Source organism: Pezoporus wallicus, unplaced genomic scaffold, assembly GCF_028554395.1.
Source record: "Pezoporus wallicus isolate ANWC-B61680 ecotype Strahan unplaced genomic scaffold, APGP_CSIRO_Pwel_v1 contig_4684, whole genome shotgun sequence".
Classification (NCBI taxonomy): domain Eukaryota; kingdom Metazoa; phylum Chordata; class Aves; order Psittaciformes; family Psittacidae; genus Pezoporus; species Pezoporus wallicus.
In genome coordinates this window covers 709,450-736,721 of record NW_026637499.1, presented here as the reverse complement: position 1 = coordinate 736,721, position 27,272 = coordinate 709,450, and the positions used below count along the sequence as shown (strand labels likewise).

The following is a 27,272-nucleotide window of genomic DNA, read 5'->3' as shown; positions in this document are numbered from 1 at the left end:
CTGGAAATACAACACAAGGATGTTGATGGGGCCATACTGGAAAGGGTGAAAGGAGAGGAATATGGTCTGCTAGTAAAGTGACAAAGTGCTTTTTAGTGTGAGAATGAGGAATATTCAGCTTAGCAGAGGACACAGTCCCTCATCATACCACTGCAGGGTATCAGCCCCATCACAGAGGGGCTGATGGGTGACAAAGTACCTGGCTTCAGGCAGCAGGAATCCTTCCAGATTTCACTTTAAGTTTTCATCTGCATGGACTGTAGCTCTTGACTATCAGGAATTGCTGAATTTCAGGGACTTCTATACAAAGTGTGAGATGCCACAGCCATCACAAGGGTCAGTAGTGAAACAGACTGGGAGCATCAAATCCTCTGGAAACCAAGCTTGGGCTCCTGCACTTACAGCACACCAGGTCTGAGGCTGCACTTACAAAGCCAACAGCACGTAACTTCAACACACTTTAAACTTCCCTAGGGACATTTCACAAAGTGTCTTTGCGAAGATGACAGGAAGGATTTGAAAAATCAAGTCTTGTGCTAGGGACACAAACTACCACTTACAGAAACATAGAAAAGTTTGGGTTGGAAGAGACCCTCAAAGGTCATCTAGTCCAGACCCCTGCAATGGGCAGGGACATCTTCCACTAGAAGTCCTCACTTCCCACTGATGTCCTCAATTTAGTGACACAACAAGGTTATAATACAAGAAGTAAATCTATTCCGTAGTACCTATTGATACTATAGCTCAAAGGATGCATTTTGAGGCAGCAGGAAGAATTTTCTTCTCCAGATCCCTGCAGCTGAACCACTCTCACACAAACCAGTGGTGACACATCTTTTCAACGTCTGAGGCCAAAAGTATTGTTAAAAGCATCGCAGGTAATTGCCACTGCTGTCATTCCAAACCACTGCTGTTTCCACTATTTTACCATCACTAATGTAACCCAGCAAGTGTCAACAGCAAACACGGGCTGCTTCTGCCATTAGGGAATGAACGGCAGTAACGCATTTCACAACAAACAGCTCACAAAGTATCAATGGCCATCACCAGATCCTTAACTACAATCTAAGTGAGATGTTCTATGTTGAGTGCAGCCCAGAAAGCCAATCGTATCTTGGGCTGCATGGCCGGCAGATCAAGGGAGGTGATTCTGCCCCTCTGCTCTGGTGAGACCCCCCCCCTTGCAGTCCTGCATCCAGCTCTGGAGTCCTCAGTACAAGAAAGACATGGACCTGTTTGAGAGGGTCAAGAGGGGGCCACAAAAATGATCAGAGGGGTAGAATACCTCTGCTATGAGGAATGGCTGAGAGAGTTGGGGTTGTTCATCCTGGAGAAGAGTCTGGAGAGATCTTATTGCAGACTTGCAGTGCTTAAAAGGGGATTATAAGATGGGGAGAGACTTTTTTAGCAGGGCCTGTTGCGGCAGAACACGAGGTGATGGTTTTAAACTGAAAGAGGGAGACTCAGGCTGGATAAGAGGGAGATTCAGGCTGGATGTGAGGAAGAAATTCTTTACAATGAGGGTGGTAAAACACTGGCACAGGTCGCCCAGAGAGGTGGTGGATGCCCCATCCCTGGAGACATTCAAGGCCAGGCTGGATGTGGGTCTGGGCAACCAGATCTAACTGAAGATGTCCCTGCTCATTGCAGGGGATTGGACCAGATAACCCTTGAAGGTCCCTTCCAACCCAAACCATTGATGATTCTGATTCTAAGGTTTGCTATAAACTACTCAAACATCTGGGTACCTCCTAAAGTAATTGGTCTGCAGGGTGCAGGTTTTATCATCTTTTTCACTGGGGTGGATTGGCCACAAGAGTCTTTAAAGAGTGGTACAAAAAAAACCTGCTGAAACTTGTACTCCTGAAGAATTTCAGAAAGATCAAATTAGGCCCCAAACTCTGATCTTGGTTTCAATGTGGTCCCTTTTTTTAGCAGGGGTCCTTCTACCAGAGTCTCTCCTTTAAAAGCCAAAGGAAATTAAAAGTGAAAAACAGCACTGGGGGAAAGTGAAGTGTGTGCTTCAAACTCACACATGCCAGGAAATTTAGAGTTAAAGGTGAAACTCCACCCAGAAGAACTCCATAATGGAGATACTTCAGCGAACAAACATAATGTGTCTGAAATACAGAGACCCAGTAGGGTGCACTAGGTATGGAGTTTCAGCCTTCACTCCAAATTTCCTGGCTTTTGGGAGGCTTATTAGAGTTTCATACCCCAAGCATTTAAGTAGTCCAAGAAGTGCCCTCAGCACGGCTTACGCTGATCCTTGTGGAAGCTGAGAACAAGTACTCTGATGCTGTAGCTACCCATCCATTATTAATGAACCTGAAAACACTTTCTTGCAAATTTATGGTAATTTGGAGCTCTGAAATGATGTGCTAACTGGGTAGTTTCTGTCGAGTTACCCAGAGAAACTCCGAAATTGCAAATTACTCCGAACAAAACTGAAGGACAGGATTTCATTGACCCCAGCAGAGCACTAGCTACTAATCTTCCTCCACACTATGTGTGGCAAGTAACTCTGCTTCAGCCCAGGCTGCAAGCAAAGAAACTCAGAACTGCTTTTGACAGTAGCGGTTTGGATTCCTGGTCTAAATACTCTACCGGGCTATGGGATGGGGCTATATCCATCTTGTTCCTCAATGGATCTGGCTCTAATAGATTAAAAACAACTATCAGCATCACGATTTTCTATAACAAAGCTTTGATGAATACCTTGCAAGTGTTGAAGTGGTTTCAGAGGATCTCAGGAATCCTAAAAGATTTGTTGTGAGGCTCCACATCATTGAATTTCATGATAGCTGTAGGGGAATTATAACCAGCAACTCTATGTAGCCCCTCTAATCACCCACACCCTTCATCCTTCTCCAACAGGCACAGAAAGAAAGTTTTATGACTATCTGATGATGGGTGTCTTGACATAGACTATCTGATGATTTCAGTGGGAGTCCTGATGAATAGCTAACACAGAAGATATCACACGTACTTTGAAATCGGCCTCATCAATCGCTCTGCACAAGTGTATCTTAGCGGTGGACAGCTGCAAAAGTGATGGGACAGCTCCACACTCTCCTGATGCTGGGGTGTCAGGAACAACGAATGATTCTCACTGCAGTTAAGAGAAGATAAATTGAGATATGCACTTCTTGGGTTTCCCCTCACCCTGACCTGTGCAGAGGAGGGAGCCTACACTGAATGGAGAAGCTGTTTTGGGGCAAGAAGGAAGACATAATAGGGAGGAGACAAACCAGGACTTGAAACACCAGGAACTGGTTCCAAATAAGTCCAAACACATGGCCAAAAGACACAGATTGCGCTTTACTGTTGCCTACAGATCTATCTCTGCATCCTTTCTCCTTCCACTTTCCATCACCTTTCCATTTATTTCATCTCCTGTCCTCACTCTGTTCCAGCTACCACATTTGAACATACATACATGCATACATACACCAATCCCTGACATACATTCTTCACACTCTGAAATCCCACAACAGACCAACAAACTTACAAAAGAAAGACTTCAAAAAAATCACAAGCAACAATTTCTTAGGAGAAATCATTTTTTTTACCAAATCAACTGATTGATTTGGGGAAAAGAATTTCCAAGCTCATAAACCCTTCTTTATAATATACTTATGTTTTTCCCTAACACTATTAATTGCCTTAAGAAAAGATATCCCTCCTGCTGCTGAAACCTGCCTTACTTGTAAGCTTTAGCTCTCTCAGCTACATCAAGAACATCATCGCCCTGAAAATCATAGCACTGGCACACCAACACCTTTGTTGGCAACATGGATGGTGGGATGGAGCACCCTCAGCAAGTTTGCCAATGACACTAAGCTGTGCGGTACGGCTGACACATTGGAGGGAAGGGATGGGATCCAGGGGGATCTGGACAGGCTGGAGAGATGGGTCAGTGCAAACCTCATGGAAGGCCAAGTGCAAGATCCTACACCTGGACTGGGGCAATCTCAAACAAAACTACAGGCTGGGCAGAGACTGGATGGAGCAGCCTCAAGGAGAATGACTTGGGGGTGCCGGGTGAGGAGAACCTCCCCATGACCCAGCTTCAGTGTGTGCCTGAGCCCAGAATTCCCCCGTGTGCTGGGCTGCACCCCCATGGCGTGAGCAGCAGCTCAGGGAGGGGATCCTGCCCCTCTGCTGTGCTCTGGGGAGACCCCCCCTGCAGTCCTGATCCAGCTCTGGGGCAGCAGCACAAGAGGGACGTGGAGCTGTTGGAGTGAGGCCAGAGGAGGCCATGGAGATGCTGCGAGGGCTGGAGCAGCTCTGCTCTGGAGCCAGGCTGAGAGAGCTGGGCTGGGGCAGCCTGGAGAAGAGAAGGCTCCTGAAGGGGAGACCTGAGAGCAGCTCCAGTGCCTGAAGGGGCTGCAGGAAAGCTGGAGAGGGGCTTGGGACAAGGGATGTAGGGACAGGCCAAGGGGAATGGCTTTAACCTGCCAGAGGGGAGACTGAGATGAGCTCTTAGGCAGAAGCTCTTCCTTGTGAGGGTGCTGAGGCGCTGGCACAGGGTGCCCAGAGAAGCTGTGGCTGCCCCATCCCTGGCAGTGTTCAAGGCCAGGTTGGACACAGGGGCTTGGAGCAAGCGTCTCTAGTGGAAGGTGTCCCTGCCCGTGGCAGGGGTTGGAACTGGGTGAGCTTTAAGGTCCCTTCCAACATAAATCATTCGACAAGTCTGTGACTATTATCTGCTGCTTCTGTTCAGAACTTGCATCTCTTTCCAGTCTTTCTATCACATGTACTGAGGCTGCAGGCAAATCCTCTGTGGCATAAAGGTATTTTTCTACCCAAAAAAATATAACCTACTTATAAAAACTGCTATTTTCTGAGTAATCACACTTTTGGGTTGGCTTTCTCCCCCAGCATTAAGTTCACAGATACCGGGCAAAGGCAGAGCTGCTAGGCCAGCATTCATGCCTCTGTTCACATTGACATTTTCAGCTGTGACTATATAAAGAAAATTCACCTTATCATCCTCACCCCTTCTCCTGAACCCTGTGAACCCACTATGTGAAGGCACCAGTAATGCTGAGGGTTTAAAGTGTGGCTGCACAGAGCAAACTCCCCCAGGATGTAGCACAAGGCAGCACCATCTCAGCTGAAAGATTTCTGTACATTTCCACTGGCAGCAATAGTGAAGGGATCGTTAGGAAAAATCACAACCAACTGAAGTACTGTTTGCCCACATCCAGCAATCCATGCGAGAGGCAAAGTCAAATGCACCGCGTTCATGGATGATGTAAATGGAACATGGTGGAGGTGGCTGCCCTGTATTTCCCTGAGGGGCAGCTATTCCTTGCAAGAACTGAACTCAGATTCCTATCAGAAAAAAGGCCTGAAAGAATGGGAATGGCAAAGACAAGTGTTTCACCTGGTTAAAATACCCTGTGGTTTGCATCCTTCTCTATGTGAAAGGTCCAACCTCCTGAATTTACTTTACAGAAGGTTTTAGATGGAGCAAGCTGCTCTAGTGGAAGGTGTCCCTGCCCGTGGCAGCGGGTTGGAACTGGATGAGCCTTAAGGTCCCTTCCAACCCAAAACAGCCTGGACATATAGGTACATATATGTACATATAGGTCTCACACCATATATGGGTGTACATATAGAACTATATACATATGCACGTCTTCAAATATGTATATATATCTGAATTGATCAGCAACGAGAAGAAAACCACTTATACCCTGCTTCTTTTCAGACCATGAGAGGGGATGAGCTCCACCAGAGGCTGAGAAGAGCATCACTGGGGTGGCTGGTCCTGGAGGATGCAGAGCTGCAGAGCTGTGAGGGGCAAATTCAGACACCGTGCTTGCAAACCTTCACTGTGGGGTGCATTAGCACCAGAGAGTATAATAAGACTTTAATCTATTGTCTCCTACAAGGATTCTTAATGATCTCTGATACTTTGCTCAATAGATTTTATAGGCTGTCTTCATTCCAAGCATCCTGCAGTTCGACCAGACAGTGATCTTTCTACATAATGGAGAATGTCCATGAAAGAAACCATGAGTCCTATGAGTCTTGGGGAAAAAATGTTCCTTGAAGAAAAAATACTGCTGGAAAAGATGACTGTGGGTCAAGCTAAAGCGAGCAAAATCCCACTGTTTCTAGGATGTGCAATCCTGTACACAGAAATAGTTTCTTTAGTACCTAAGTCCTGTCTATATCAGAATTCAATAATAGACTTATAAATGTCAGTGGCCAGCATGGGAACAGATGCAATTCCTCCCAGCTGATTAACATCCCTGACATCTGGAATAGAGGACAGAATAAACAGAGAGAACAGAGGATTTCCTGTTGGGACATGGCTTTTAAGGTGACAACTACCAAGAGACAGCAGCTCTGTTCTTGAGCGTGATACTCTCCACCTTCTCAACAGCCCTGGGGCTGGTAATTAAAGAACTGGGCATTTAATGCTGAATCCCTAGACAAAAAGTCAGGTCTTTGCTATATGTCTGCCTGATACCTGCATGAATGCAGGAATCCTTGATGTCAAGAGCTATACAATGGTCTCTTCGAGGCAGGGGATTAAGTTCTCAAGCTCCGTGAATTGAAGAGCTTTGATGAATTTCTTCTGTTCTTTTTAGTGTTTAGGATTAGGTGGAAATTAGTCTTTTATTAGGAACCAAGGAGTATTTCTTAGAACTCTTCTAACTCCTAGAAAAGGGCATTAAGTATGCCTCCCTCCTCCAGAGTAAGTTGACCATACTTTGTAAAGAAGCCTCATGAAAAGACTTCCAGTGGAAAAGAAGGATAAAGAATAAGAGGCTGATCTGGTCAGAAATCCCATGGGGGAGCCCTGAAGTGCAGCCACAGACCTAGGCTGTGGATTAGCTAGCTACCTCCTTCTAACGCTACTGCTGTGGTCCATGTGGCAGAGCATGGTGTGCTCTTCATATGGGGCTCTGCCATACTTATTGCTGGTCAAAACCACATGGAGATTTCTACAGATTGTTCAAGCATGCATTCAGAGTCTAATTACATATACCTACAATGTGTCAGTGCCCTTAATCTTGAGCAAGCTGCTGTGACACAACACTAAGCTCTGCTTGACTGCACAATACAAGTGTTGGAAAAGGCCAGGGAGAAGGGTGGGATCAGCAGGGCACTGGACACTCCAGCACCTTGGCTTGGGGTCACCCTTGCATTTGCAGTCAGGTGCTGCAAAATAGACTCTGGAGCTTGTACAGCTCATCTCTGCCCCTTGTTTGGGCAGAACTGATGGGCTGTAGGAGCCTTCAGGGCACACATGTGGATGTTGAGAAAGCCTGTCCCCAGGGTCACTCCTTCTGAGGGGATTTCCAGCAAGTATTCGGTAGGTTGTATGAATCAAGCGAATCTGAAGGCTCCAGTAGCTTTTACTGCTTCAGGGATTTCATCAGCGTTTTCCTAAGAAGGCTTCAAGGGGAATGCTTTCTTATCTGCCCATGCGATCCTGTGGTGAAGCCTGATGTGCAAGCCCAATACTACATAAAAGGAAGAGCTCAGTTAACCATAGGATGGTGCAAGAACTTGCCACATCAAATAGCACTTACAGAGCATGATTTCCTATGATCCCTTGCTGTTTGTTTCAAGTTTTTCTGAAAAGGAGCCATGGTAGGTGTCATGAGCTCAAAATCCTCCCTATTTTGTAAGCAGCAATATCCCAAATAACACAGGGAATGTGTCTTTGTGGCAAGTGGTGTTTATCCTTGCTCCTTCCCTTTGTATTGGGCCAGACTGTATGATCTTAGCATGTTCTAATTTCCCAGAATTGCAGAAATAAAGACAAGCTGAACAATATTTGCAAATCTTGTGCTGGGACTAAATACATTTTGTCCCACTCTCATGAAATTAATAAAAAGAAGTGAGGCAGATATTCTTGGATAAAGCCTGCTGTGTTGGCTAATGCTAACCAGTCCTTTGTTTTTTCCCTGTAAGCTAATAAAAAAGAGGAGAGATGATCTAGTTGGTACCACAATGTTTATTGCTGAGCAGCTCTGACAGCAGAGTCCCCATCTACCAGCACTGTCCCTCTGGCAAACTTCTTTATGCCATAGTATTTAAATCTCTATGCATCAACATCCCCAGTACCTATGGCACAGGATCTTGGCTCTTTAGAGGAAGATGTTTCTGGAGAAGTGCCAGGAGTTGGAAGCAAACAAACGAAAAACCCATTCCTGCTGCTGGGATCAGCTCTAAAGCCACCACAGTTGTACCACAACATTGACTGAATGACACCATCCAAGTACCCAAGCACTTTGTCCAAAGTGCCAAAAGGATCACAAGAAACTTACAATGCAGATCAAAGTTGTCTTGAAACGGTTCCAGTGATCTCACATCTGTGGTTGCACTTGGTTAAGGAGCATCCACAGAGTTTGTTGTAACAAGACTCATAACAACTTTGTCCAAGGATGGAGGCTTGGGACTGAGACAGTCAGAAGAAGAAAAGGGACTAGAAATGGATACAAGGAGCAAAACCCAGTAGCATCTGACTGCCTCTCCAGTACCAAGGAAGACTGTGAAGAGTCTTTATAGCACAAGGCTCAGGAAACTTTTTATTGGTACCATTTCATCTTTCCCTCCTCCCCCTTTCCTCACCAGTTGGAAGGCTCACTTCTCTTTCTTCTGCTGTTGTTAGACTGAACTGGCAGAGGAAATACCTGGAATTAAATGTGAGCTCTCAGTGGCTGTGGAGATGCCTTCATTGATGTGGTGCAAGGCCTGCACTAGAGGGGACTGAGGACTCTTTGCCAATGAAAGTGATGACAAGAAGGGCTGGTAATGCAAAATGGGCCCAGATGGTGCCAACTGAGTCACAGATTTTGACTTAGTCACTAACTGGCATGGTAATCTCTCTCAGGGAATGATGCTGAGGGCAATACCAAAGCCAAACATGGGGTTTGAATCCTCACTCTTTAGTCAATGAAGGCTTTGCTGCCAAAGCCACTGCCCCAAACCTGTATTTGTTAGCCTAAATACTTCAGCCTTACAAACCTCATGGCTAAGCCCACGGCCCTAAGTGTTCTATTTTGCCATACTGAGTGCAACACCCAGCAGAGTGGTGGGTATGAGCTCAGTCTAAACATATCAGCCACCAAATAAACTCTCTGGAGAGATGGAATGTCTTCTACTGCCCTTCATGTTTTCATAAACAAGATGTTGATCATAGACAATGACCAACAGTGCATTACAATGTCTGTGCAAAGACAAATAAATGAAATCTAACTGGTGCAAAAAAGTCTGTGGAAGATCTACAGATTTTCACAGTCTCTGCACTTTGGAACAGGACCTTCGGGCCTCCCTCACTGATCACAGACAAGAAGAGGTGCTTCTCAAGCCAAAAAGAACATGTAGAAGATCTGTGAGCTCAAAGCCATGAAATGCAAAGGCTCCAGGCCAGTTCAGCAAGGTTGGGTGTCTCCAAAATGAACACGCAACTGCATATGAAAAGCAACTACGGTGCATTAATGTAATTTCAGATTTGGGATCTAAATTTCTTGCTTGGGTTTCTGCAAGTACAATCCGTGCATCAAAAAAGGAAAAAAGGCTTCATTTGACATAGAAACATCTCTGAGCATCAGAATAGCATTAAGGCACAGTCTTAAATCTGCCAACTAAAATTTACAAGACTTTTCTAGTTTCATTTTGTATGGGTATTATGCTGGTCACAGAACAAGTGATAAAAGGGAACTATCATATTAAAAATAATGTATTTTGCTAAAAATTGTCATAGCTGTTAGAACTAACACCTCGACTTCTCAGAACTCCAGTGTTAAAACAATCCAATTTGCATTATGCCTTTGATGATATTTGCTTCGTTGTGTTCCTCTCCAGTTGAACAGTATTAAGAGATCGGTATTTTTTCTTCCGATATTTTCAATCATTAGCATTTCAAGTATTTCCTCATGTGAGCTCTGTTCACTGGGAGCTCACTGAAGTCATGCTGAGCCATAAGGAGTTTTTCAAAAACAACCTCATCGGAGTTAAAAACAAAAATGGAAAGGAAACATTTCTTAGCAGCTTAATTATGTGTATTTAAAGCTCCAGTAGAGCTGATAATGTTGTGTAAAACCTTCTCTCTATGGAGGAAGTTGCAAAGATAGCCTGAATTGCTGTAATGGAAGGGATTCCAGAACAGCTCACACTTCCTCTCTTAACCTGAGCTTTAGTGTTGACAACACAGGGTATTCTGACCATCTAGAGGTTTTCCCCCATGACTGCATGAATTGCCCTACAGAAACTGTAACATGGGATGCAGACAACAGAATCTCAGCTTTAACCTTTATCTTCTGTGTGTTTATATTTCTAAGTCCTTCACAGAAAACACTTTTTTCTTTAAAAAAACTAACTCTTATCTAAAGGTGACCAAAAGCAAGTTGGAGTAATTGTAGGTATGTGGTACTCAGCTGACGCAAGTTACTCGAGGATGTCCCTCTTCAAACTACAGCACAGTTTTAGCTGAGGATCTCAGGATTTTCTAAGCTCACATCCACCCACAGAAAGTTGCCCTGCCATTTGCAATGAAGTGGCACTAACCCAATTTTCATCTATATAACAAGAGGCACAGAAGAACTCAATGTGTGCAATAGCACTGCCAGTAACCTGGTACCCACCTCCCTCCTCACAGCCCGCAGACTAAGCTGTCTCGCCACAGCAGTGCTTACAGAAAACAGTACTCAGAGCATTAAGGATACAGAATAACCTACCTACCTTCAAAGAAGTCCTAGAGAATTAAAGTCTACCTGAGAGTATTTATGTTCTGTTCCATGCCTGAAGGGCTCTTCCCTCTCCAAATACACATGAGCTTTGTATGACATCCAATTCCCACTGCTAAGAGTCTGCAGTTAAAACAAACTGTGCAATGCTACAATACACTGCTCATAACCAACAACTAATGGGTTGACCAAAGTTGGCTGCTTCAGTCTTCAGTGCTGAACTTTCTTCAGCCTAGATGGAGAATACCAGCTCAACAGTTAAGATGCTGCTGAGACCATTACTGAGATTGCATTTGGATAACTACAATACAAGCCAAACACTAAGAAAAAAACAAATGAATTACAAACTCCAAAGCCTCTAATGGTAACAAAACAAGGTTTCAAAACCCAGCAGGCTGATCAATATGTAGACAGATAGTCACCAGTATGATCATAAAAAGCTTGTTTAAGAAAATGCCTACCTGTAAGGAGAATAAGGGTCAAAGCACGTCTTGGTGACTTCTGTTATCTCTGGGTTACAGCATTCCCCACCATCGAAGTTGTATCTCTCGTAATTACAATCCATGTCACACACCCCGTTCTGCTTCTTCTTGTTGAAGAGCGTGTGGCGCACGTGCCGGCAGTCCCCACCGTCGTACCCAGTCAAGGTGTGGTTGCACTCCGGGTCACAGTTCTCGTCCCCGATCTTGCTGATATCACAGTTGGCCAGGATGAGTCGGTGGCGAAGGGAAGAGTTCTTCACCTCCAGCACCTCCAGCTCCCAGGTGATGTTGTAGCGGCTGAAAGCCTCATTTAAATGCTGATGCTGGAACTCGATCTGTTGCTGGCTGACAGTGGGGTTCTGGTGTTTGTCATCATAGAGGTTGACCACACGGTAGCGCACGATTTTGTTGCGGCGGAAGCTGGGGAGCTTGTTGTAGCTGGCGATTACATCTGTGTTGTCACAGACGGTCTGTCCACAGAGAGGAGGGTCTAGGCTGGTATCCAGCAAATAGCCATGGTGATAACTGAACTTGCTCTGGGGGCTGCTGCCATCCTTCATGGGGGACCAGGTGTTTTTCACATTCAGTAAACTGTCTTGAAGAACTAGCTGAGGTAGAGGGGTGTCTTGTCTGTGAATTGCCTGGCCCATGTCCAATAAGATCTCCTTCTGAGACCGGGCTGTCCTCCAGAGACTGAAGTGCTCTATGTAACCCCGATAGTTCTGGTTCAGCGCATTTCCTCCAACCATGAGCACCTTGCACTTCAAGGTCAGAAGACTGAAGATGCTGCCCACTTGCTCTCCACTTGTGGCCACCTGGGCACCATTCACATAGAGTTTCATCAGGTGCCCATCGTACGTGGCAGCCAGATGCACCCACTGGTTGGGGAGGTAGCTGCGATGTGCTGCAATGGTGGTTACTTTGCGAGCACGATCCGTCTTCAGAGAGAAGAAATAGCGGGGGTCTCTATTCCCCTGGTCACTGACGGTGTTAATCCCCAGGACCCATCCTCGGTCACGGGAGGTGTAAGAACATTTGTCATATAGTCCTATGTGCCCCCAAAAAAGAAATATGAATCAATAAGGATGACAGGATGAAGAAATTAGTCTTTAAATTAGTCTATAAATATCCATGTATATACACACACTCACCTACATGCGTTAAAATGTTCATGTACAAGAAAGACATAAAACCATCTAGTGCATGACTGTGGTACACTTGCTGTTAATTTTTGCATGTATAAATGGAGTTCCCCTTTCCTGACCAAAGGCCAAACCTCTTCTGCAAATTCCTAACAGCAAAATGATGCTCTGTGCATTTGATTCTTGCCTTCACTCAAGCCATATACCACTGGTTGAAAATAACAGCCTTGAGAAGCAGTGTTGATCCCACTCACACCTCCTACCACTGAACCCTGTATCTAATGCGGTCCAGAGGAGAAACAAGTACAAAAACAAAGTACTGCAGCTCGAGAAACACTGAGCAGCTACAAGAATTGTGGTAGGTTCAAGCATTCAAATCCTACAGAAAGTGCATAGGATGTGTTGAGGCTACCCTCAAATTCATACCAAATAAAAACCAGTGAGGAAGTGGCACACGCTGGCATGCTGATGTGCTGAACATAGCATATATGACACCAGGAAAGGGCAAGGAACATGCACGGATGGACATCCATGTTCAGAAAGTTTTCTGCCTCCTTATACACACACCAACAACTTGGTACACCGCAGGGGATAAGTACTAATGATTTATCTTGTGGACAAAGTGTGGATCCACATCTAAAGCTCTCTTAACCTGCTTTCAGACAGCTCCAAGCAGTGGGAAGAGCCCACTCCTCACTTTGGGACCTGAGGTTTGGCAAGTTAAAGACATACATTTCCATCTTTCAGTTCTCAAAGGCCAAGGGCTGCAGGGACAGCCCTCAACCCAGAAAATCATCATTACAGCCTTCAGCACCAAACGGCCACTCTCCTATCAGAACATGGGAAACAATCCTTCCTCCAGACCTCCACTTCCAAAAGCCTAACCAAAAATCATAAATCTCTGACCATTCAGTTCTCATGAAAAGACTAAATATCCCCTTACCTCACCCCTGCACCCTAACCCTCCCAGCACTACAACCAAATAACATCTTCTGCTTCTAAGTTGCTCAACAGCCATCTGTTAACAATCACTCATTAACAGTGCAGTCTTGTCTAGTATCAACAGAGCAAAGGTTACAGGAGCATTCACTGTATTTTTCCTCCCCTCTCCCAGCATCCACCTTCCCCCCTCTCTCCTCACACCCTTCCTCTCTCCTCCTCCTCCCCCTTTAAAAGTCTTCTGGTGGGAAAGCTAGAGCATTTAAACAGGCCTTTTTTTTTCTGCAGGCTGGTATTTTGCTAGGGACTCTGAGCTCCCCCTTTTCCTGTTGCCTTTGGAAGAGAGATCCCAGGGTTCGGAAGGTAATGTGTTTATTCATCTGTAGGGCGCACTCAGTTCAAAACCTTTGCGAGACCAGCCTCTAGTTTATGCTGCTACTTCTGATCACGAGAAAGGAGAGGAGGAGAACCAGGAAAGGAAAAAACAAATATGCTTAAAATAAAGAATGACATTTGCTGGGATGGATATTTACCCGAGAAATTCATGGTAGGAAAGCCAAAGTTACCAATGACCTTCTGGAGGCTGGTTTTTAAGTGGGTTTTGATTTTTCTTTATGGAATAAATGCTTTCACAAAGCATTCATTTTCAGATGTATGAGAGCCCATAAAAGTCTGCATTTTTATGAATCTCCAATGAAGGTATTGTGCAGTGCTAGTGGGTGGATAATGCTGCAGTGAATGAGAAGACAGCTGGCAAGACAAGTCCCTCTTCCAAAGAAGCAATAAAATAAGTTCTAAAAAATCCCAACTTATTGTAATAGATCATTAGAGCTGGTCAGATATTTTGTAAGAGGGTTTGTGCCTGCCCAGAAATGCCAACATGGAGAGGGCAGAAAAAGTAATGCATATATGAGCTAGCCCCAGTAAATCTCCATGAGAAGGTGTGAGCCTTCCTTCACTATGGCCAAGGGAACACCAGGGACTCCCTTGGCTGTTCTGACTGCAAGCAGAGAAGGTCAACCCATCCAAGTCATGCTCCCCGGCATCTCCTGCCACCTTCTCCTCACAGTGACCAAAGTCTCCAGGCCTGAGGACCAAAGGGCAGCTGCACATGCAATAGCAGTTCCACCTGTAAGATATCCAAGATCCCTGCTGTTGGATGGACTGCTGGAAGCTCTGGAACACACTTCTGGGGTTTCCAGCTCTAAGAAAGTCCACCATACAGTCTTTAGGGGTCAAGTTTTTGGCTTTTTGTACTGGCTGGGGCTAGGAATATTCCCCCAAAAGAACTAATAAATAATTGTGGAATGGAAATTCAGTTTCCCAGCCAGCATTAAAGAACATCTTCCTCTCTCTCTGAAGTGCTGCATGATGCTAGTGATTGACCTCAGCTGAACAGATGGAGCTGCTGGAGGAATACTACAGAATAGTAGCAATCCTCCCTTGCCTTTGAGCATTTAAACCCTGATGTGATGCAACGTGTCTTGAGTTTGGCTCAAACAGCTGCCATCAATTCAAGATTTACAGGGAGCCAAAGCAGGGCAGAGAAAGAAAAAACCCAGTGACAATAGGGACACCACTGAACACGCCAGTATGAAAGCTGCTCAACTAAAACAGTCTACTATTCCAGTTCCTTACATTTTCTAGTTTAGGGCAAAGGTCCTTGCTGAATCCATATGCCACGTACAGTATTTTTTCCTCAAACTTTTACTATTACAGACAACCAACTCTTGATGAAAAGACAGATTGAACACAATCCCTTCAACAGCAAGAGTTGTTTTATTCTTAAGAGAAAGGAAAAAGAATAAGAAAGTATAAGAAACCCCCACTCCCTATAACTTGCATGTTGTACCAGTTCTTTCTGACCTTCTTTTGCTCATATGCTGTACCTACTTTCCCAACCCTTCACTTACTTTTTGGCTTTAGACTAAGAATCCTCCGGCTAAGGGAGTGTCACTTTTCCGTTTTGTCCCCAGCACAATGAAACTCATTTCAGCTGGGACTTCGGATGTCATAATACAAGAATTTATTACTTCTTCTATGACAACTAATAAGGGCAAAGCCATTGGAAGAGGGACATGTGAAATAATTGCCAGAACTTCTGAAAACTGAATAATTTGATGTTTTCACAATTTATTTCAATTTAGTAAAAGGTTCCATAGCCATGAGTTATTTCTCAGACATAATTAAGAACATTTTAAACAAGGAGAGGCCTCTTTTACCCCAAACAAGGCTGGTTTTGAGCAAAATCACCCCTCACAATGGTTGACACTCCAAATTTCAGAATTCAGCTGTGACCACAGTGAACATTTACATGAAAAACATACAGAGGTTAGAGTCTCATTTACACTGAGAATCCTTTACAATAATGTGCTAGGGGACATTTTTAGCTACTTAATATCCCTTTACAAATCAAGAGTGGTGTAAAGAGGCCTCATGGTAAAGGAGACTCAAGCCAATGACTGCAAAACCACAATCTGGCGAATATGCCTCAAGTTTCCTAGCCAAGAAATGGTGTGAAATAAAACTGATGTTTGTTTTCCCCACAGCAATTAGATTAAAAAAATATGTAGAAGTCTATACAGCAGCAAACAATTTTCTTCACTTCTGCTTGCTCCGAGTTGCTAGAAAGGGATGGAGTTACAGCTGAGAAGAACACTGACAGCCCTTCAAAGTCCGTAGTCTAAGTGATTTGTTCCCTGTAAAGCTCCTGAAGCCCAAGGGATTAAAACTTGAGTTTTATCTTTTATTACAAGAAAAAGAAGAGGTGCTAGTCCAGCTTTCCAGTAAGAGGCATTGGTAACCTTCCTTCCCCACTAAGCAGTGAGTCACTTCTCAGACAACTCTTCAGAAGTGCATGAACAGAGTTAAGATACTACATTCCTGTTTGCTTGGCCACAGACAGACTTCAACGGCCCATGAAGCTCCTTCCAGTCCCATGCTGTTTGCCCCTTATAGGAAAAGTAAAATCCTAGGGATCTAGAACAGGGAAAGCTGGAACATTAAACTCCAGAGGCCCAAAGCCAGACATGGAAATCTGAAACTACAATCTCTCCCTTTTTCTTGCCAGTGAAATCTCAGTTCTCTGGCTACTGACCCACAATGGCTCCAGCACCCAACTGTCCATCTGACCTCTTCCAGCAGGCCTTAACCAAAGCCAGTGTATGATTTATAACCCGATTTGCTTTCAGGACTTTGCTGGGGACTTAAATAGAGCCACATCCTTGTGTGGGCCCTGTATGATGGACAGGATTTCGCAGCACAAACACAGCAGGTAGCATCAGCTCCTGAACTTGTGGACCAAAGTCCTGGGTGAGGACACGAGGCATTGCTGTAACCAAGCCTGCGATGCAGAGGTTGGACCAGATGCTTATCAGCAGTAGCTGCAGAGAAACGGGAACTCACAGCTAGAGGCTGTGGCTGCTGGAGTCTTAAGTAGCACTCTGTGGGCAGAGTATGAAAGAAGAGAGGCCGAAGTCGCCCATGCAAGCTGCTGTAATCCACTTTAATATTATCAGTAACAGACTCCAGGCCTCCCTCCCTCATTTCAGTGTCATTTCATGCATCTTACTAACAGCAATCTTCCTGGTAATCAGCCCAGCCATAGAATTACCTAAGAATTTAATTCTTTAGGCAGGCAAAAGGCTTCCTCACTTTGCCGAGCAATGGGAAGCAAAAAGAAAAGAAAAAAAAAAATTGGTAAAAAAAGGAAAAAGAAGGAAAAAAAAGAGACCTGTTATGCTTTTCCAGGAGCAGGGAAGCTGGGGGAAGGGGAGGAAGGAGAGGAAGGAGGTCAGTTTGACTTTGAACACATCAGGTGTGCTCGGAGCCCGTCACAGCCGTGCAAGGCAGAACGGAAAACAGTGCCCCGCACTTCTGAAAGTTGGCCGTGCCTGTTTTGCTGGGAGACTCCAACCAGAGGTGACAGGACTCAGTTATGAAAGGGGAATTTAGGTCAACAATCAAAGCTGCAGTCAGGGGGCCCAAGAACAGGGAGCTAAAGGTTGGGGCTGTTTTTTTTCTGTAGCATGCTTTAATCGTTTAGTATCAAAGCACAGAGGAACGCTTGAAAGAGCAAATATTCTACAGGAACCTATAGAAAGCTTTTATCTGTCCAGAGGAAAATAATTAAACCCGACAGATTTGGGTTAAGTATCCCCATGTTCCATGCAATTGGATAAGTCAGGGAAGATCCACTGGAGCAGTTCTTGAGTTCTGCACTGGATATTTCATGGTATGATGTTGAACCCTATCTCCCCTTTACAAAGGGGAGAAATAATCTCTCCTTTCCTCTGCCGTACTTGCCCCAGCCCCCGCTTCCTTCCACAATAGTTAAATAATTCAACATCCAGAGTGCTGAAGGCAACATCTTTGTCTATACCATTTCCAACACAGCTAAGAGGCCTCCTGAGGTCGCTCCCTGAGATGAGGAGTGGCTCGAGCAAAACCACCTGAGACCCGTTCAGGTGGCAACGTGTGGCTCCAGAGAGCAAAAAGGGGATGCTTGCTGCTGCCACCAACCCAGCTGAAGTCACACCACATATTATCCTTTACAAACTATGAGATAGGAGTCAGAGCTGAGACCGAAGGACAAAGTTCTTTTTGTTTTGCCCTGAAAGACAAGAACTTCAGCAACTAGAAATAGAGTCTAATACAGCCATGCCTATTTAATGTTGAGAATTTGTCCCAAGGCTCTTTGCAATAGCAAAATCTTTACATCATTGCCATTTCGCATTAAATTAAGCATCTGTTCTGTACTGTTTCTCAAATTCCCAGTCATTCATATACTCAATGAGATACCTTAAAGCCTGAAAACAGGGAGGTGAGAAGAGCTAAACCAGTAAAACATGAATTTGTAGTGGCTGGTTAGTTATGAGCATTACATAAATCCTTCCCTTCTGATAACAAAATAATGTAGGCTGCAACAGAGCAGCCACTGGCATGGACAATCATATTAGTGACACTTCACTGAGCCTATTGTGAGAATATAACCGCTAGCAGTATAGAAGGGCTTACTGCAAATAGATCTGGTAGGCTAGGGTCAGTGAAAACTCATTAGATTGTGAGGATTTTGGGGTGTAAGTGAACAGACAACACTGCATAAGTAGATGGCACAGCGGAGCCAGCTTCAGTCCTTGCAGTACTGTAACAGTCATCCTTGGACTGGGTATTGCTTTTACAAGGGCTCCTCCATACAGAGTATCAGCATAAACAAGTATTAGTGGGAAGGTTGGCTTCTTATCTAGATCTCCTTAAGCATTTCACAATAAAGCTGCAGAACCAGTGGAGACTGGTACTTGGTTAACAAACTGTGGCTGTTTATGATCTAATAACTAGGTTTAGGCAGGCTTTTAGATGGAGAGCAAAAAGCACATCCTTTGCAAGGGTCAAACTTCAGTTCCTGCTATAAAGTCTGGGACCATGGGAACATTCCAAAGAACCAGAGTAAAGATATTCTAATATCTACACAACAATTTATTCCTCCTGCTTTGTTCTCAGAAACAACTGGCTATTTTTGGTTGAAGCTTGAAAAAACAGTGTGTGTCCATGCTGTTCGATACGATCATAACACGTGCAGCCATAGGAACAGAATTAACAGTGCAGGCAGGCTTTGTTTGGATACTACTTAACTTAAAAGTCAAACTCTGCAGCCATCAGCATGCTCCTTCAGAGAACCACTGGTGTATGTAATAAATATGGGAATCTTTGCATCTGGCTTGATTCAGACAAGAATTCAGGTTGGTGGCTGCCAGTTTTAGACACTCTAATGTGGCTCACTGATGACAAAGCAGAGTTCAGTGCTTATAAACACCCAGGTATCCTTCAAATACAGGGAATGGAAAGCTCTCAATAAGTTTGTTGGTTTGGGTCAAAGGGACCTTAACACACCTCTCACCTTCCAAGCTTATCTATGCTGACTGATCAGCAGGACCAGGTTACGAATTAACCATCCCATTGTAGCTGAAGCAGTGTGTTCCCCCTTTAGAGAAACCAGGCATTAACACCATTCTCACTTGAAAAGCTGATGTGGCAAAGCCCACGGATACATATCAAGAGGCACCTTCCACAGACACATGCACAACACACAAACCTGGAAGGACGCACAAACTTGCAAAACAGGACAGAAATACAATGGCACACGAGCAGAAGGGTTGCTCTACACGCACAGATGAACGTACCCAGCAACATGCTTGGCGGAACATAGAATCATAGAATAGTTAGGGTTGGAAAGGACCTTAAGATCATCAAGTTCCAACCCCCCTGCTTTCATGTCTCCTCCTCCCTGCACTATTAGCCAAATACTGATTAGCTATCAAACATCTACAGAGAAATTTCCTCTTGTGCATGCTAACACAGAGTGGCTTTCCTCCCTTTTGTTACAGTTAATACTTGAGTGCAAACACAGAGAGTGTCTTCTCTGGAAGGAACAGACACGTAAGTACCATAACTTCCAGGCAATCTAAATGATAAAGTGGTATTTCTGGGCTCCTTTTAGAAAAGCACAGCCAGAATTGATCATAAACTGGGTCAAGATAGGTCAGCATACCTCAGAGCAGATCAGATGGCCAGAGCATCCCAGGAGGAAACGTTCTCCTGGAAGGATTATTAGGGGCACATCTGTGCCATCAGATGACTGTGCACAATACCCATCAGCTCACTGGGAGTTCAATATGGCATTCCCTTTCAAAATGTGCTTTGTGCCTGACAAGCACTGCAAGTCAATCAGCTGCAGCAGCCACCAAGCCCATCCTTGTGCTGGAAAAATGCCCAACCCTGCCCTGCAGAACCCCTTCGATGGCCAGAAACATGGAGCAGCGAGCAGGGGAGGTCTGTGCATGAGACTGCTTGTGGTGCTGATCAAAATACGCAGCCGGGATCGAAGGGGGGACAACAACACAGCTTGTTTTGCTCTTTAGAATTCCCTCGTCTCTGACCTTTACAGCAGCTTTAGGGCAGCGCTGGAACCAGCTGAGCAGTTACTACTCCCAGCTGCAGGGAGAAGAGCTTTTACACCATTGCACAATGCGTGTGTGTTGGGGAGGGGGGAGAGGTTAGGGCTGAAGAACAAAGGAGGAAATCTAGTGGCACCTAAATCAAACATTATGATCAATGAGGGAGTGGGAAGAGGACCTGGGGAGCAGGGACAACCTTCCAACCTTTCCAGGATCAGACAGATGGCCAACATCCACATGATTACAAAACCAAAACAAAAACAAAAAATTCCATGAATGCAAACTAGGGCACCCTGCGAGGAGACTGTAAAAATCACATCATGATAGCTTAAGACTTGTCTTTGTAATTGAGGGGCATTTCCACATGAAACACTTCTAGTTATTTAATTGGATTTTGAGAACATTCTTGGGCAGAGACTTGGTGAGTGCAAAACTTGAGTAGTTCCAGCGCATTTACGCTGATTTATACCATGCAAGCTCTTTGCCTCTGTGAGAATTAAATATCTTATTGTAAAAATATCTTAGATCTTATCCAGACTCAAATCTCTTTTTTGCATCTGGCTTTCCCATATGACTGCATCTTTCCTGTCTTAATAGAAACAACCAAAGAATTTACCAACCTTTAAAGCAACGCCCAGAGCAGCATGAGCAGCAGCAGGCGGGATGGAGCTGGTTGTGCCTGTTTCTCTGCTGTCGCTTCTGAATGGGATCTGGGCCTTCTCTAGTCATGACTATTTCATGCCTCAAATTCCCCGCTCCATACTTGCATACAAGTTCCAAACCCATACAAAAACCACAGAGATATTTCTGCTTTCTAGGAAACATCCTGCTGTAAAAACCTGCCTCTCTAACATAACTATTCTAGTATGCATTCCAGATAGGCTGCACTCGCCACATGCTAACCTAAGTATATAATTTTAGAGCTCTATTTTTTTCTGCTCTGTTTGAATCCAATCTCATTTGTTTTGGTATGATTTTCCTCCTGGAAATACCTGAGCCTGTGTTTCTGCTCTGCAAATATCAGTGATCACTTGATCTGTGAGCGCAATTAAACAGACATCTAAATGAGAGTTCTCACACAGATCCTCACCGTGTCTTAGGAAGTGTCTAGAAACAAATTCACACCTATTAAACTGAAGGCTGTAGCTGAAAAGTCAGCCTTTGGTTCTGAAAGGCCAAGATGGGACAGCGATGGGCAAGCCTCCAAAAGGTCATAATTCTACTTCACTTTCCATAAGCGTTGCCAAAGTCAAATGCTTCTCAAAAGTAATTGACCTTCTCAAGTCTACAGAACTGGGAGAAAAATGTAAAAGAAACAAGCTACCTTGGAAGATTCTTGGCAATTCTTGTGTTTAGCTGAGCAGCAGGAAATATCGTATGTCCAACCTTTCTTGTGTTATTTCAGCCCTTCCACTTCTGGTTAAATTTGGAACCAAAGAAATGAAGAATAACAATATAGCATGTACATGTACTACTTTCTCTGCGCACGGACCTAGATACACACGTGCAGAAGGGTTTGAGGGACCAGACCAGGGTATTCCGAGCACTTGGCTTGCATTTGAGTTTTGAAGAACAGTCTCCAGCTGAGGATGGCTCAAATGGAACAAAATCCTGTCTCAGAACACTAATTACCTTTGATAGGTCTTTGGTCTGTATTTTCTGTGTGCAACTCAGCCGAAGTCACAGGAATAGGTCATTTCAGCACACAGCCTAATACCCTCCGGACTGCTGTTCTGCCCTGAGCCTGAGACACAGACCACCCAGCAAGGAGACAACAAGCAAAAGTCACCCCAGGCTCATTCTCTGCTTTCTCATTCAACTTCTTTGTTTTTAACGAAGTCTGCTGTGTTAGCTTGACAGTCCTGACATTGCCAACACTCCAGCTTCCAGAGGGAAACCTTGATTTTGCTCCCCAAAGTTTGTATCCCAGAGGTAAATTCTTGGCTTCATTGAAGTCAACAGTAAAACTCTTATTACCTTCAATGAGAAAAGATTGCAGTCTTGTTTTTCAGCTTGTTTTCAGATTAGCACACTGTTTTGAAGGGGAAAAGTCAAGTCCTTGCCCAGCACACATATGAAACTGAGCCTGGTAATTCAATGTAGTGATGCCGAGGAAGTCCTAACAAAGAGCTGGAAATCTTATGATGATTAGAAATATCTTACCAGTGTCAAGGAGAATCCATAGAAATACTGGAAAAGGTAAAGATTGGAAATTAGCACCTAATGCTAATTACTGTTGGCTTCAAGTATGCTTTTGCAGTAATAGCTGAAAAACCCACACTACTGTGATGTTAGAAGCACACAGACACAATACGGGTGATGACTGAATTACATCCTATTAAACACCTTGTGATTTGGAAAACCACTGAATTTTACTTTAAAAGTTATGGTGACATGCTCCACCATTCTACTCAAAAAAGGATTTTCAGTGACTGACTACTCCCGGTGCTAAAATACAGCTTTTTCTCTGTCTGAAGTTGCTTAGTCTCCATGTGCATCCACTGGATTTACTCTTATCCTCTATTATTAGATTTCCAACCTCCAATTATCAGATTAATATTCCCCAAAACATATACTTAGAGATCACGATGATCAAGTCACTTCTTAATCTTCTGGAGTCAAATACTTTAAGACTTGTTGCTAATCATGTAATTATTGTCATTGTTAATTATTCTGTCTAAATCCTCTTTCATCCAACAATCTTCTTAAACTGTGTATACCGGAGTTGTACAAAGTACTGCAGCAGCAGTGTCAGCAACAGGGATAACACAACCTCCCCTATCCCATTCAATGCTTCCCTGTTTACATAGCCAACGATGACTCCAAACCTTTGGCCACAGCATCACACTGGCAGCTCCCATTTACACTCTTTATCTATTCCAACAGGGAGTTACTCCTACTCCTACTTGTTGAGCTTCCAGGTGAAAGACCCTTCCCCCACCATCCATCCTTTATGGAGGACCTGCCGTCCCTCTTCCTATATAGATGACTTCACATTTGGCTTTATTCTAATGCATACTGTTTGCATGTTCTCAGTTTCTGAAACCACCCAACTGAGAGTCCTGTTTTGGTCATTGTTTACCACTCCCTCAACTCTGCAACATCTGCAAATTTTATCAGCACGGATTTTTATGTTTTCTTGCAGGTTGTTGACAGAAAATATTAACTTGTAAAGAGCCAAGTTTACATTGTGCCAAATAGGAGGGAATGTGGCCAGAGTCGCACTGTTCAGGCAACAGTGCTGTTTTTCAGTAGGGGAAAATAAATACCTGTGATGCTCATGAATACGAGCTTACACAAGTCAAGAGAAAAAAGATGGGACAAATAGATAAGTAGGAGATTGGCAAGATATGCCTATTTTTATGTCTTTTTGTCTCTTTGGCATTCCACAAGCTGAGTCTCCTCTCTCCAGCAGCACAACACTGCAGGGACCCAGCAGGACCCTGAGCAACGGGGCCTCTTGGCTGAGGATTTTCTCTTCCACAACAGGGTGGCATTTGCCATTTACAACATCATGCATGAGCAAAGGGCTTGCACTGGTGGTATCACCTCATCCTTACAAACAACAGCTCTCTGAGGTTGCTGAGATGAAACCTCAATAATGCTGAGAACCATTGTCCCACCTTCACAGGCAGAAAGGACAGTGCTGAAGCACGTCAGAGCAATTACGAAAGTGGCAACTAAAACCCCAGAGCAACCTGTGTACCTCCAACCACTGTCACAAAATCAGCAGCCTGGATTCACAAAAGAGGGAGCCTGCTTCTCTCATGCAGCAGTTTCAGCACTGCTGAAACAAACACCCTTTCTTCCTCCTAAAGCATCTCATTTATCGCTGAAGGAAATCTCTGTTCTCTTCCCAAAACCACCAGCCAAAAAGAAACCTCTACCCTTTGCAGCTGCCTGTTTCCTTGTCTGCCGACTAGTCTCTGTCTCTCCTTTCCTCACGGAACATCTTGTTGCGGTGCCCTTCCATAATAACTTTCACAATCAAACGTGTGCCTCGTCAAGCTTGCCCTATCACCAGTGTTTGACAAGTGTCAGGCAAACCCCATAAAAGCCAGGCTGGGAGTTCGTCAGTGCAGAGGACACCATGTGTTGAACACATTGACAGTTCCCAATAAATAACATCCCTGCTGAACAGCTGGGTGGATTGCTTGGGTTGGGAAGAATGTTGGCCACATTGCCTACTTACGTGCATCCTCCTCAATGATGCACAGAAGATCCTGTGCATGGGGAGCGGAAATACATCACTTCCAGAAGATACCAAAGTATTTAAAAGAAAGAATAAATTATCTGAGCAAGTTTAGATCCTGACTCAAGGTTTATGGCCAGTTTCAGACATACAGATGTGCAATAAAGCATTGAGTTTCTTGGTATAGGTACAAGAAACGTTCATCCTGAGGGAGGGAAAGGGAGACATGGGTGACGGTAGAAAGAACTATCCTAATCCCGCTTCCTTCTTCCCTCTCTCTCTTGATAAGCACATAGCTCCCATTTCATTTAGTGCCTTCTTCAGTTACCAAAGCACAGAAACTTTTCACCAAAACAGTTTGGCCTTCTCAGTATGAGACAGAATATATGGATGGGGCAGAAAGGCCCTTGCTTCTCTGCCTCTCCATCAGCACTTGAGGCAGAAGGAAGAGTTTGGTCCAGTGCTCAGCCTTCCACCACTGCAAGGAATCTTCCTCCATGAGTGCAAGTGCTCCCAAGCCCACCTCTGCTGCTAAATCCCAACCCCACAGAAACCATTGGAGAAGAAACCCAGACCCCTCACGGTATCATTCTGCCTCTGTGGGATGCAGCTGCTGTTGCTTCCCTCTCTGGCCTGCTCCATAGAGCCTGCAGGTGTTTGGATACAGCCATTTCCAAGTCCAACTGGTGCTATGTTGATGTTTAAACCAAACTAAACTAAACTCCTGGTATTACAGCATATAGCTGAAGCCCACCACTGCTTGAGCACTGCCTCTGGTGAGACACACTATGTAAACAGTCTGTTTGATTAAACCATCTCAAGCAAGAGGGCTTTGGGGAATTCCAGCCTTTCCCAGCACAGAGCAGAAGATCCTCTGCTCTTCATTAGCTCAGAGCTCTTCAAAGGGCAAGAATGAATCTCCTCCTAGGAGAAACCGTTGAGAGTTAATCCTGGAATTCTTGGAGGAAGCTCACCCGTATAAATCAGGATCATTTCTACCACCCCCGTCCCCTTTCTTTATTCAATCTGCTCACAGGCAAAGGAATTGTGCAACAACTGATAAACTTTGTCCATGCTGTGCTACGAAACGCTCATTCCTGATTGCCTTCCCCCCTGTTGGGGTGGGAGGTGGAGAGACCACACTGGAATAGTCTTACAGATAAGACTTGACAGAAAATATTTGTACAATAAGAGAAACTGCTCTTTCAACAGAAAGAAACAGATAAGACTATTTGAAGCTGTCACATTTTAAGGTATGGCCATTCTGCCAGCACTGGAGACCTCTTGGAATACATCCAAAACTTCAAGGCTCTTAGGACTCGCAAGTGGGACCACAACTTTCACATCCATTTTATCTGTTAAAACTCCCATCATCTCAATTTCCAAAGACATTCCCTATGGAAAAAGGGGAGCCTGGGGTGGTGACATGAGCAATGCATCAGTACCACACCTCTGCACAAGTGAGGAGCCACAGCCCTGCCCAGTCCTGCCCCCTGAGCTTTTCTTTATCTAGTGATTTCCCCACACATTTTGAGCTGCCAGAAAAGCTTTTTAGAGGATCCCAGTGTCTCCTGGAAGGAAAAACCCACATAATTCCCTCACCTCCTACCTGAGACCACCAAGGTGCAGTACTAAGGGTATAACCCATGAATATCACAGAAAAATTGAGTTTTTCTTGCATTCCCCCTGTGCTGTAAAGGGTTTGGGGGACCTCTGGAGCAAGTTAAAAGCATTCTGTGTTTCCCAGCATCATTACTATGCCTATCCATCCTTTGCTCCAGAGTTCGTGGTGACTACACAAGTCCCATCATGGTACCTATTTCCTTGGGTCCTACTCTCTCCCACTTCTTTAAAGCTGATGGTTCTGCAGGAGTGATGAACCCCACACTCACACCTGTGTGCTCAGGCTATAGTAGGACAATTACCCTTTGGGGTAGTTTAGCCCTTTTGCAGCCTTTGCACAATCCACGAGCAAGAATTTTGCCAGGAGCCAGGATTTCAGGCTTTAAAAAAGAGAAAAAGACAAAATCTGTAGGTTTATCAAGAAAAACTTCTACAAGTTCATTGATACCAGCCTCCCGCTCAGGGTTCCTGAATATGGTCCGCGCTATATTCACACTATAATGTTACTCCCTTCATGTTTTCCGTGACAAAGGGAAGAGAAGAGAAAGAGGCACAGCGAGACAGACAGGCAAACATCTCGGCAAAGAAACTCCTACAAGCAGATGCGGAGCAGGAAACATCCAGCAACCCTGCTGGCTCCAACCCGCAGCCTGGACCTGCGTGCATGGTTGATTTTCATTAACTAACTGTTCTTCCTGTGAACTTCCTCCGAGGGTGTTTGTTTATAAACAGAGGAGGGGAAATTATTGCTGGAGATGGGACAGTATGGGAGGGGGTGAAGGAGTTTAGGGACACAAGACTGGAGGGTAGAGTTCAGAGGGTGTTTGTTGCTGGAAAACACAAAGGTCTCACTGTACAACTGGTCTATGGCCTAATTTCACAGCCTGGAGGGATTATGATAGGTATATACAGAAAATGCTCCAAAATGTAAAAACAACCCCACATTGTACAAATGTTTCCCACTGCATCACCGTAACCATTACACACCCAAATGAAACCATCGACAGTGGTGACGGTGGCTGGAGGTTGTTCTCCATGACATCCACTTCTCAGCTTGTTCACTTTCCCCATTGCATGCACTCTGTCGCTGCCCCAGATTCTACATGTTCATTGGTCTGGAGCAGCCCCCCCCGATTTCCTCTCCAAAGGAGTTACTCTAGGTTTACATTGGTGTGTTTAACAGCAGTATCTGGCTTGTACTGCTCACCCTTCTCTCTGCCAAG

General features: G+C 44.6%; 1 protein-coding gene across 2 annotated transcripts in view; it reads right to left on the bottom strand.

Moving 5' to 3' along the window:
• PAPPA (pappalysin 1) overlaps positions 1 to 27,272 on the bottom strand; it is a 365,133-nt gene that overhangs the window by 143,364 nt on the left and 194,497 nt on the right. For both annotated transcript variants that reach the window (XM_057405883.1, XM_057405882.1), the window contains exon 2: positions 11,180 to 12,248. In XM_057405883.1, the coding sequence (XP_057261866.1) occupies positions 11,180 to 12,042 (863 nt within the window). In that variant the 5' untranslated portion in view covers positions 12,043 to 12,248. The remainder of the gene's footprint in view (positions 1 to 11,179; positions 12,249 to 27,272) is intronic.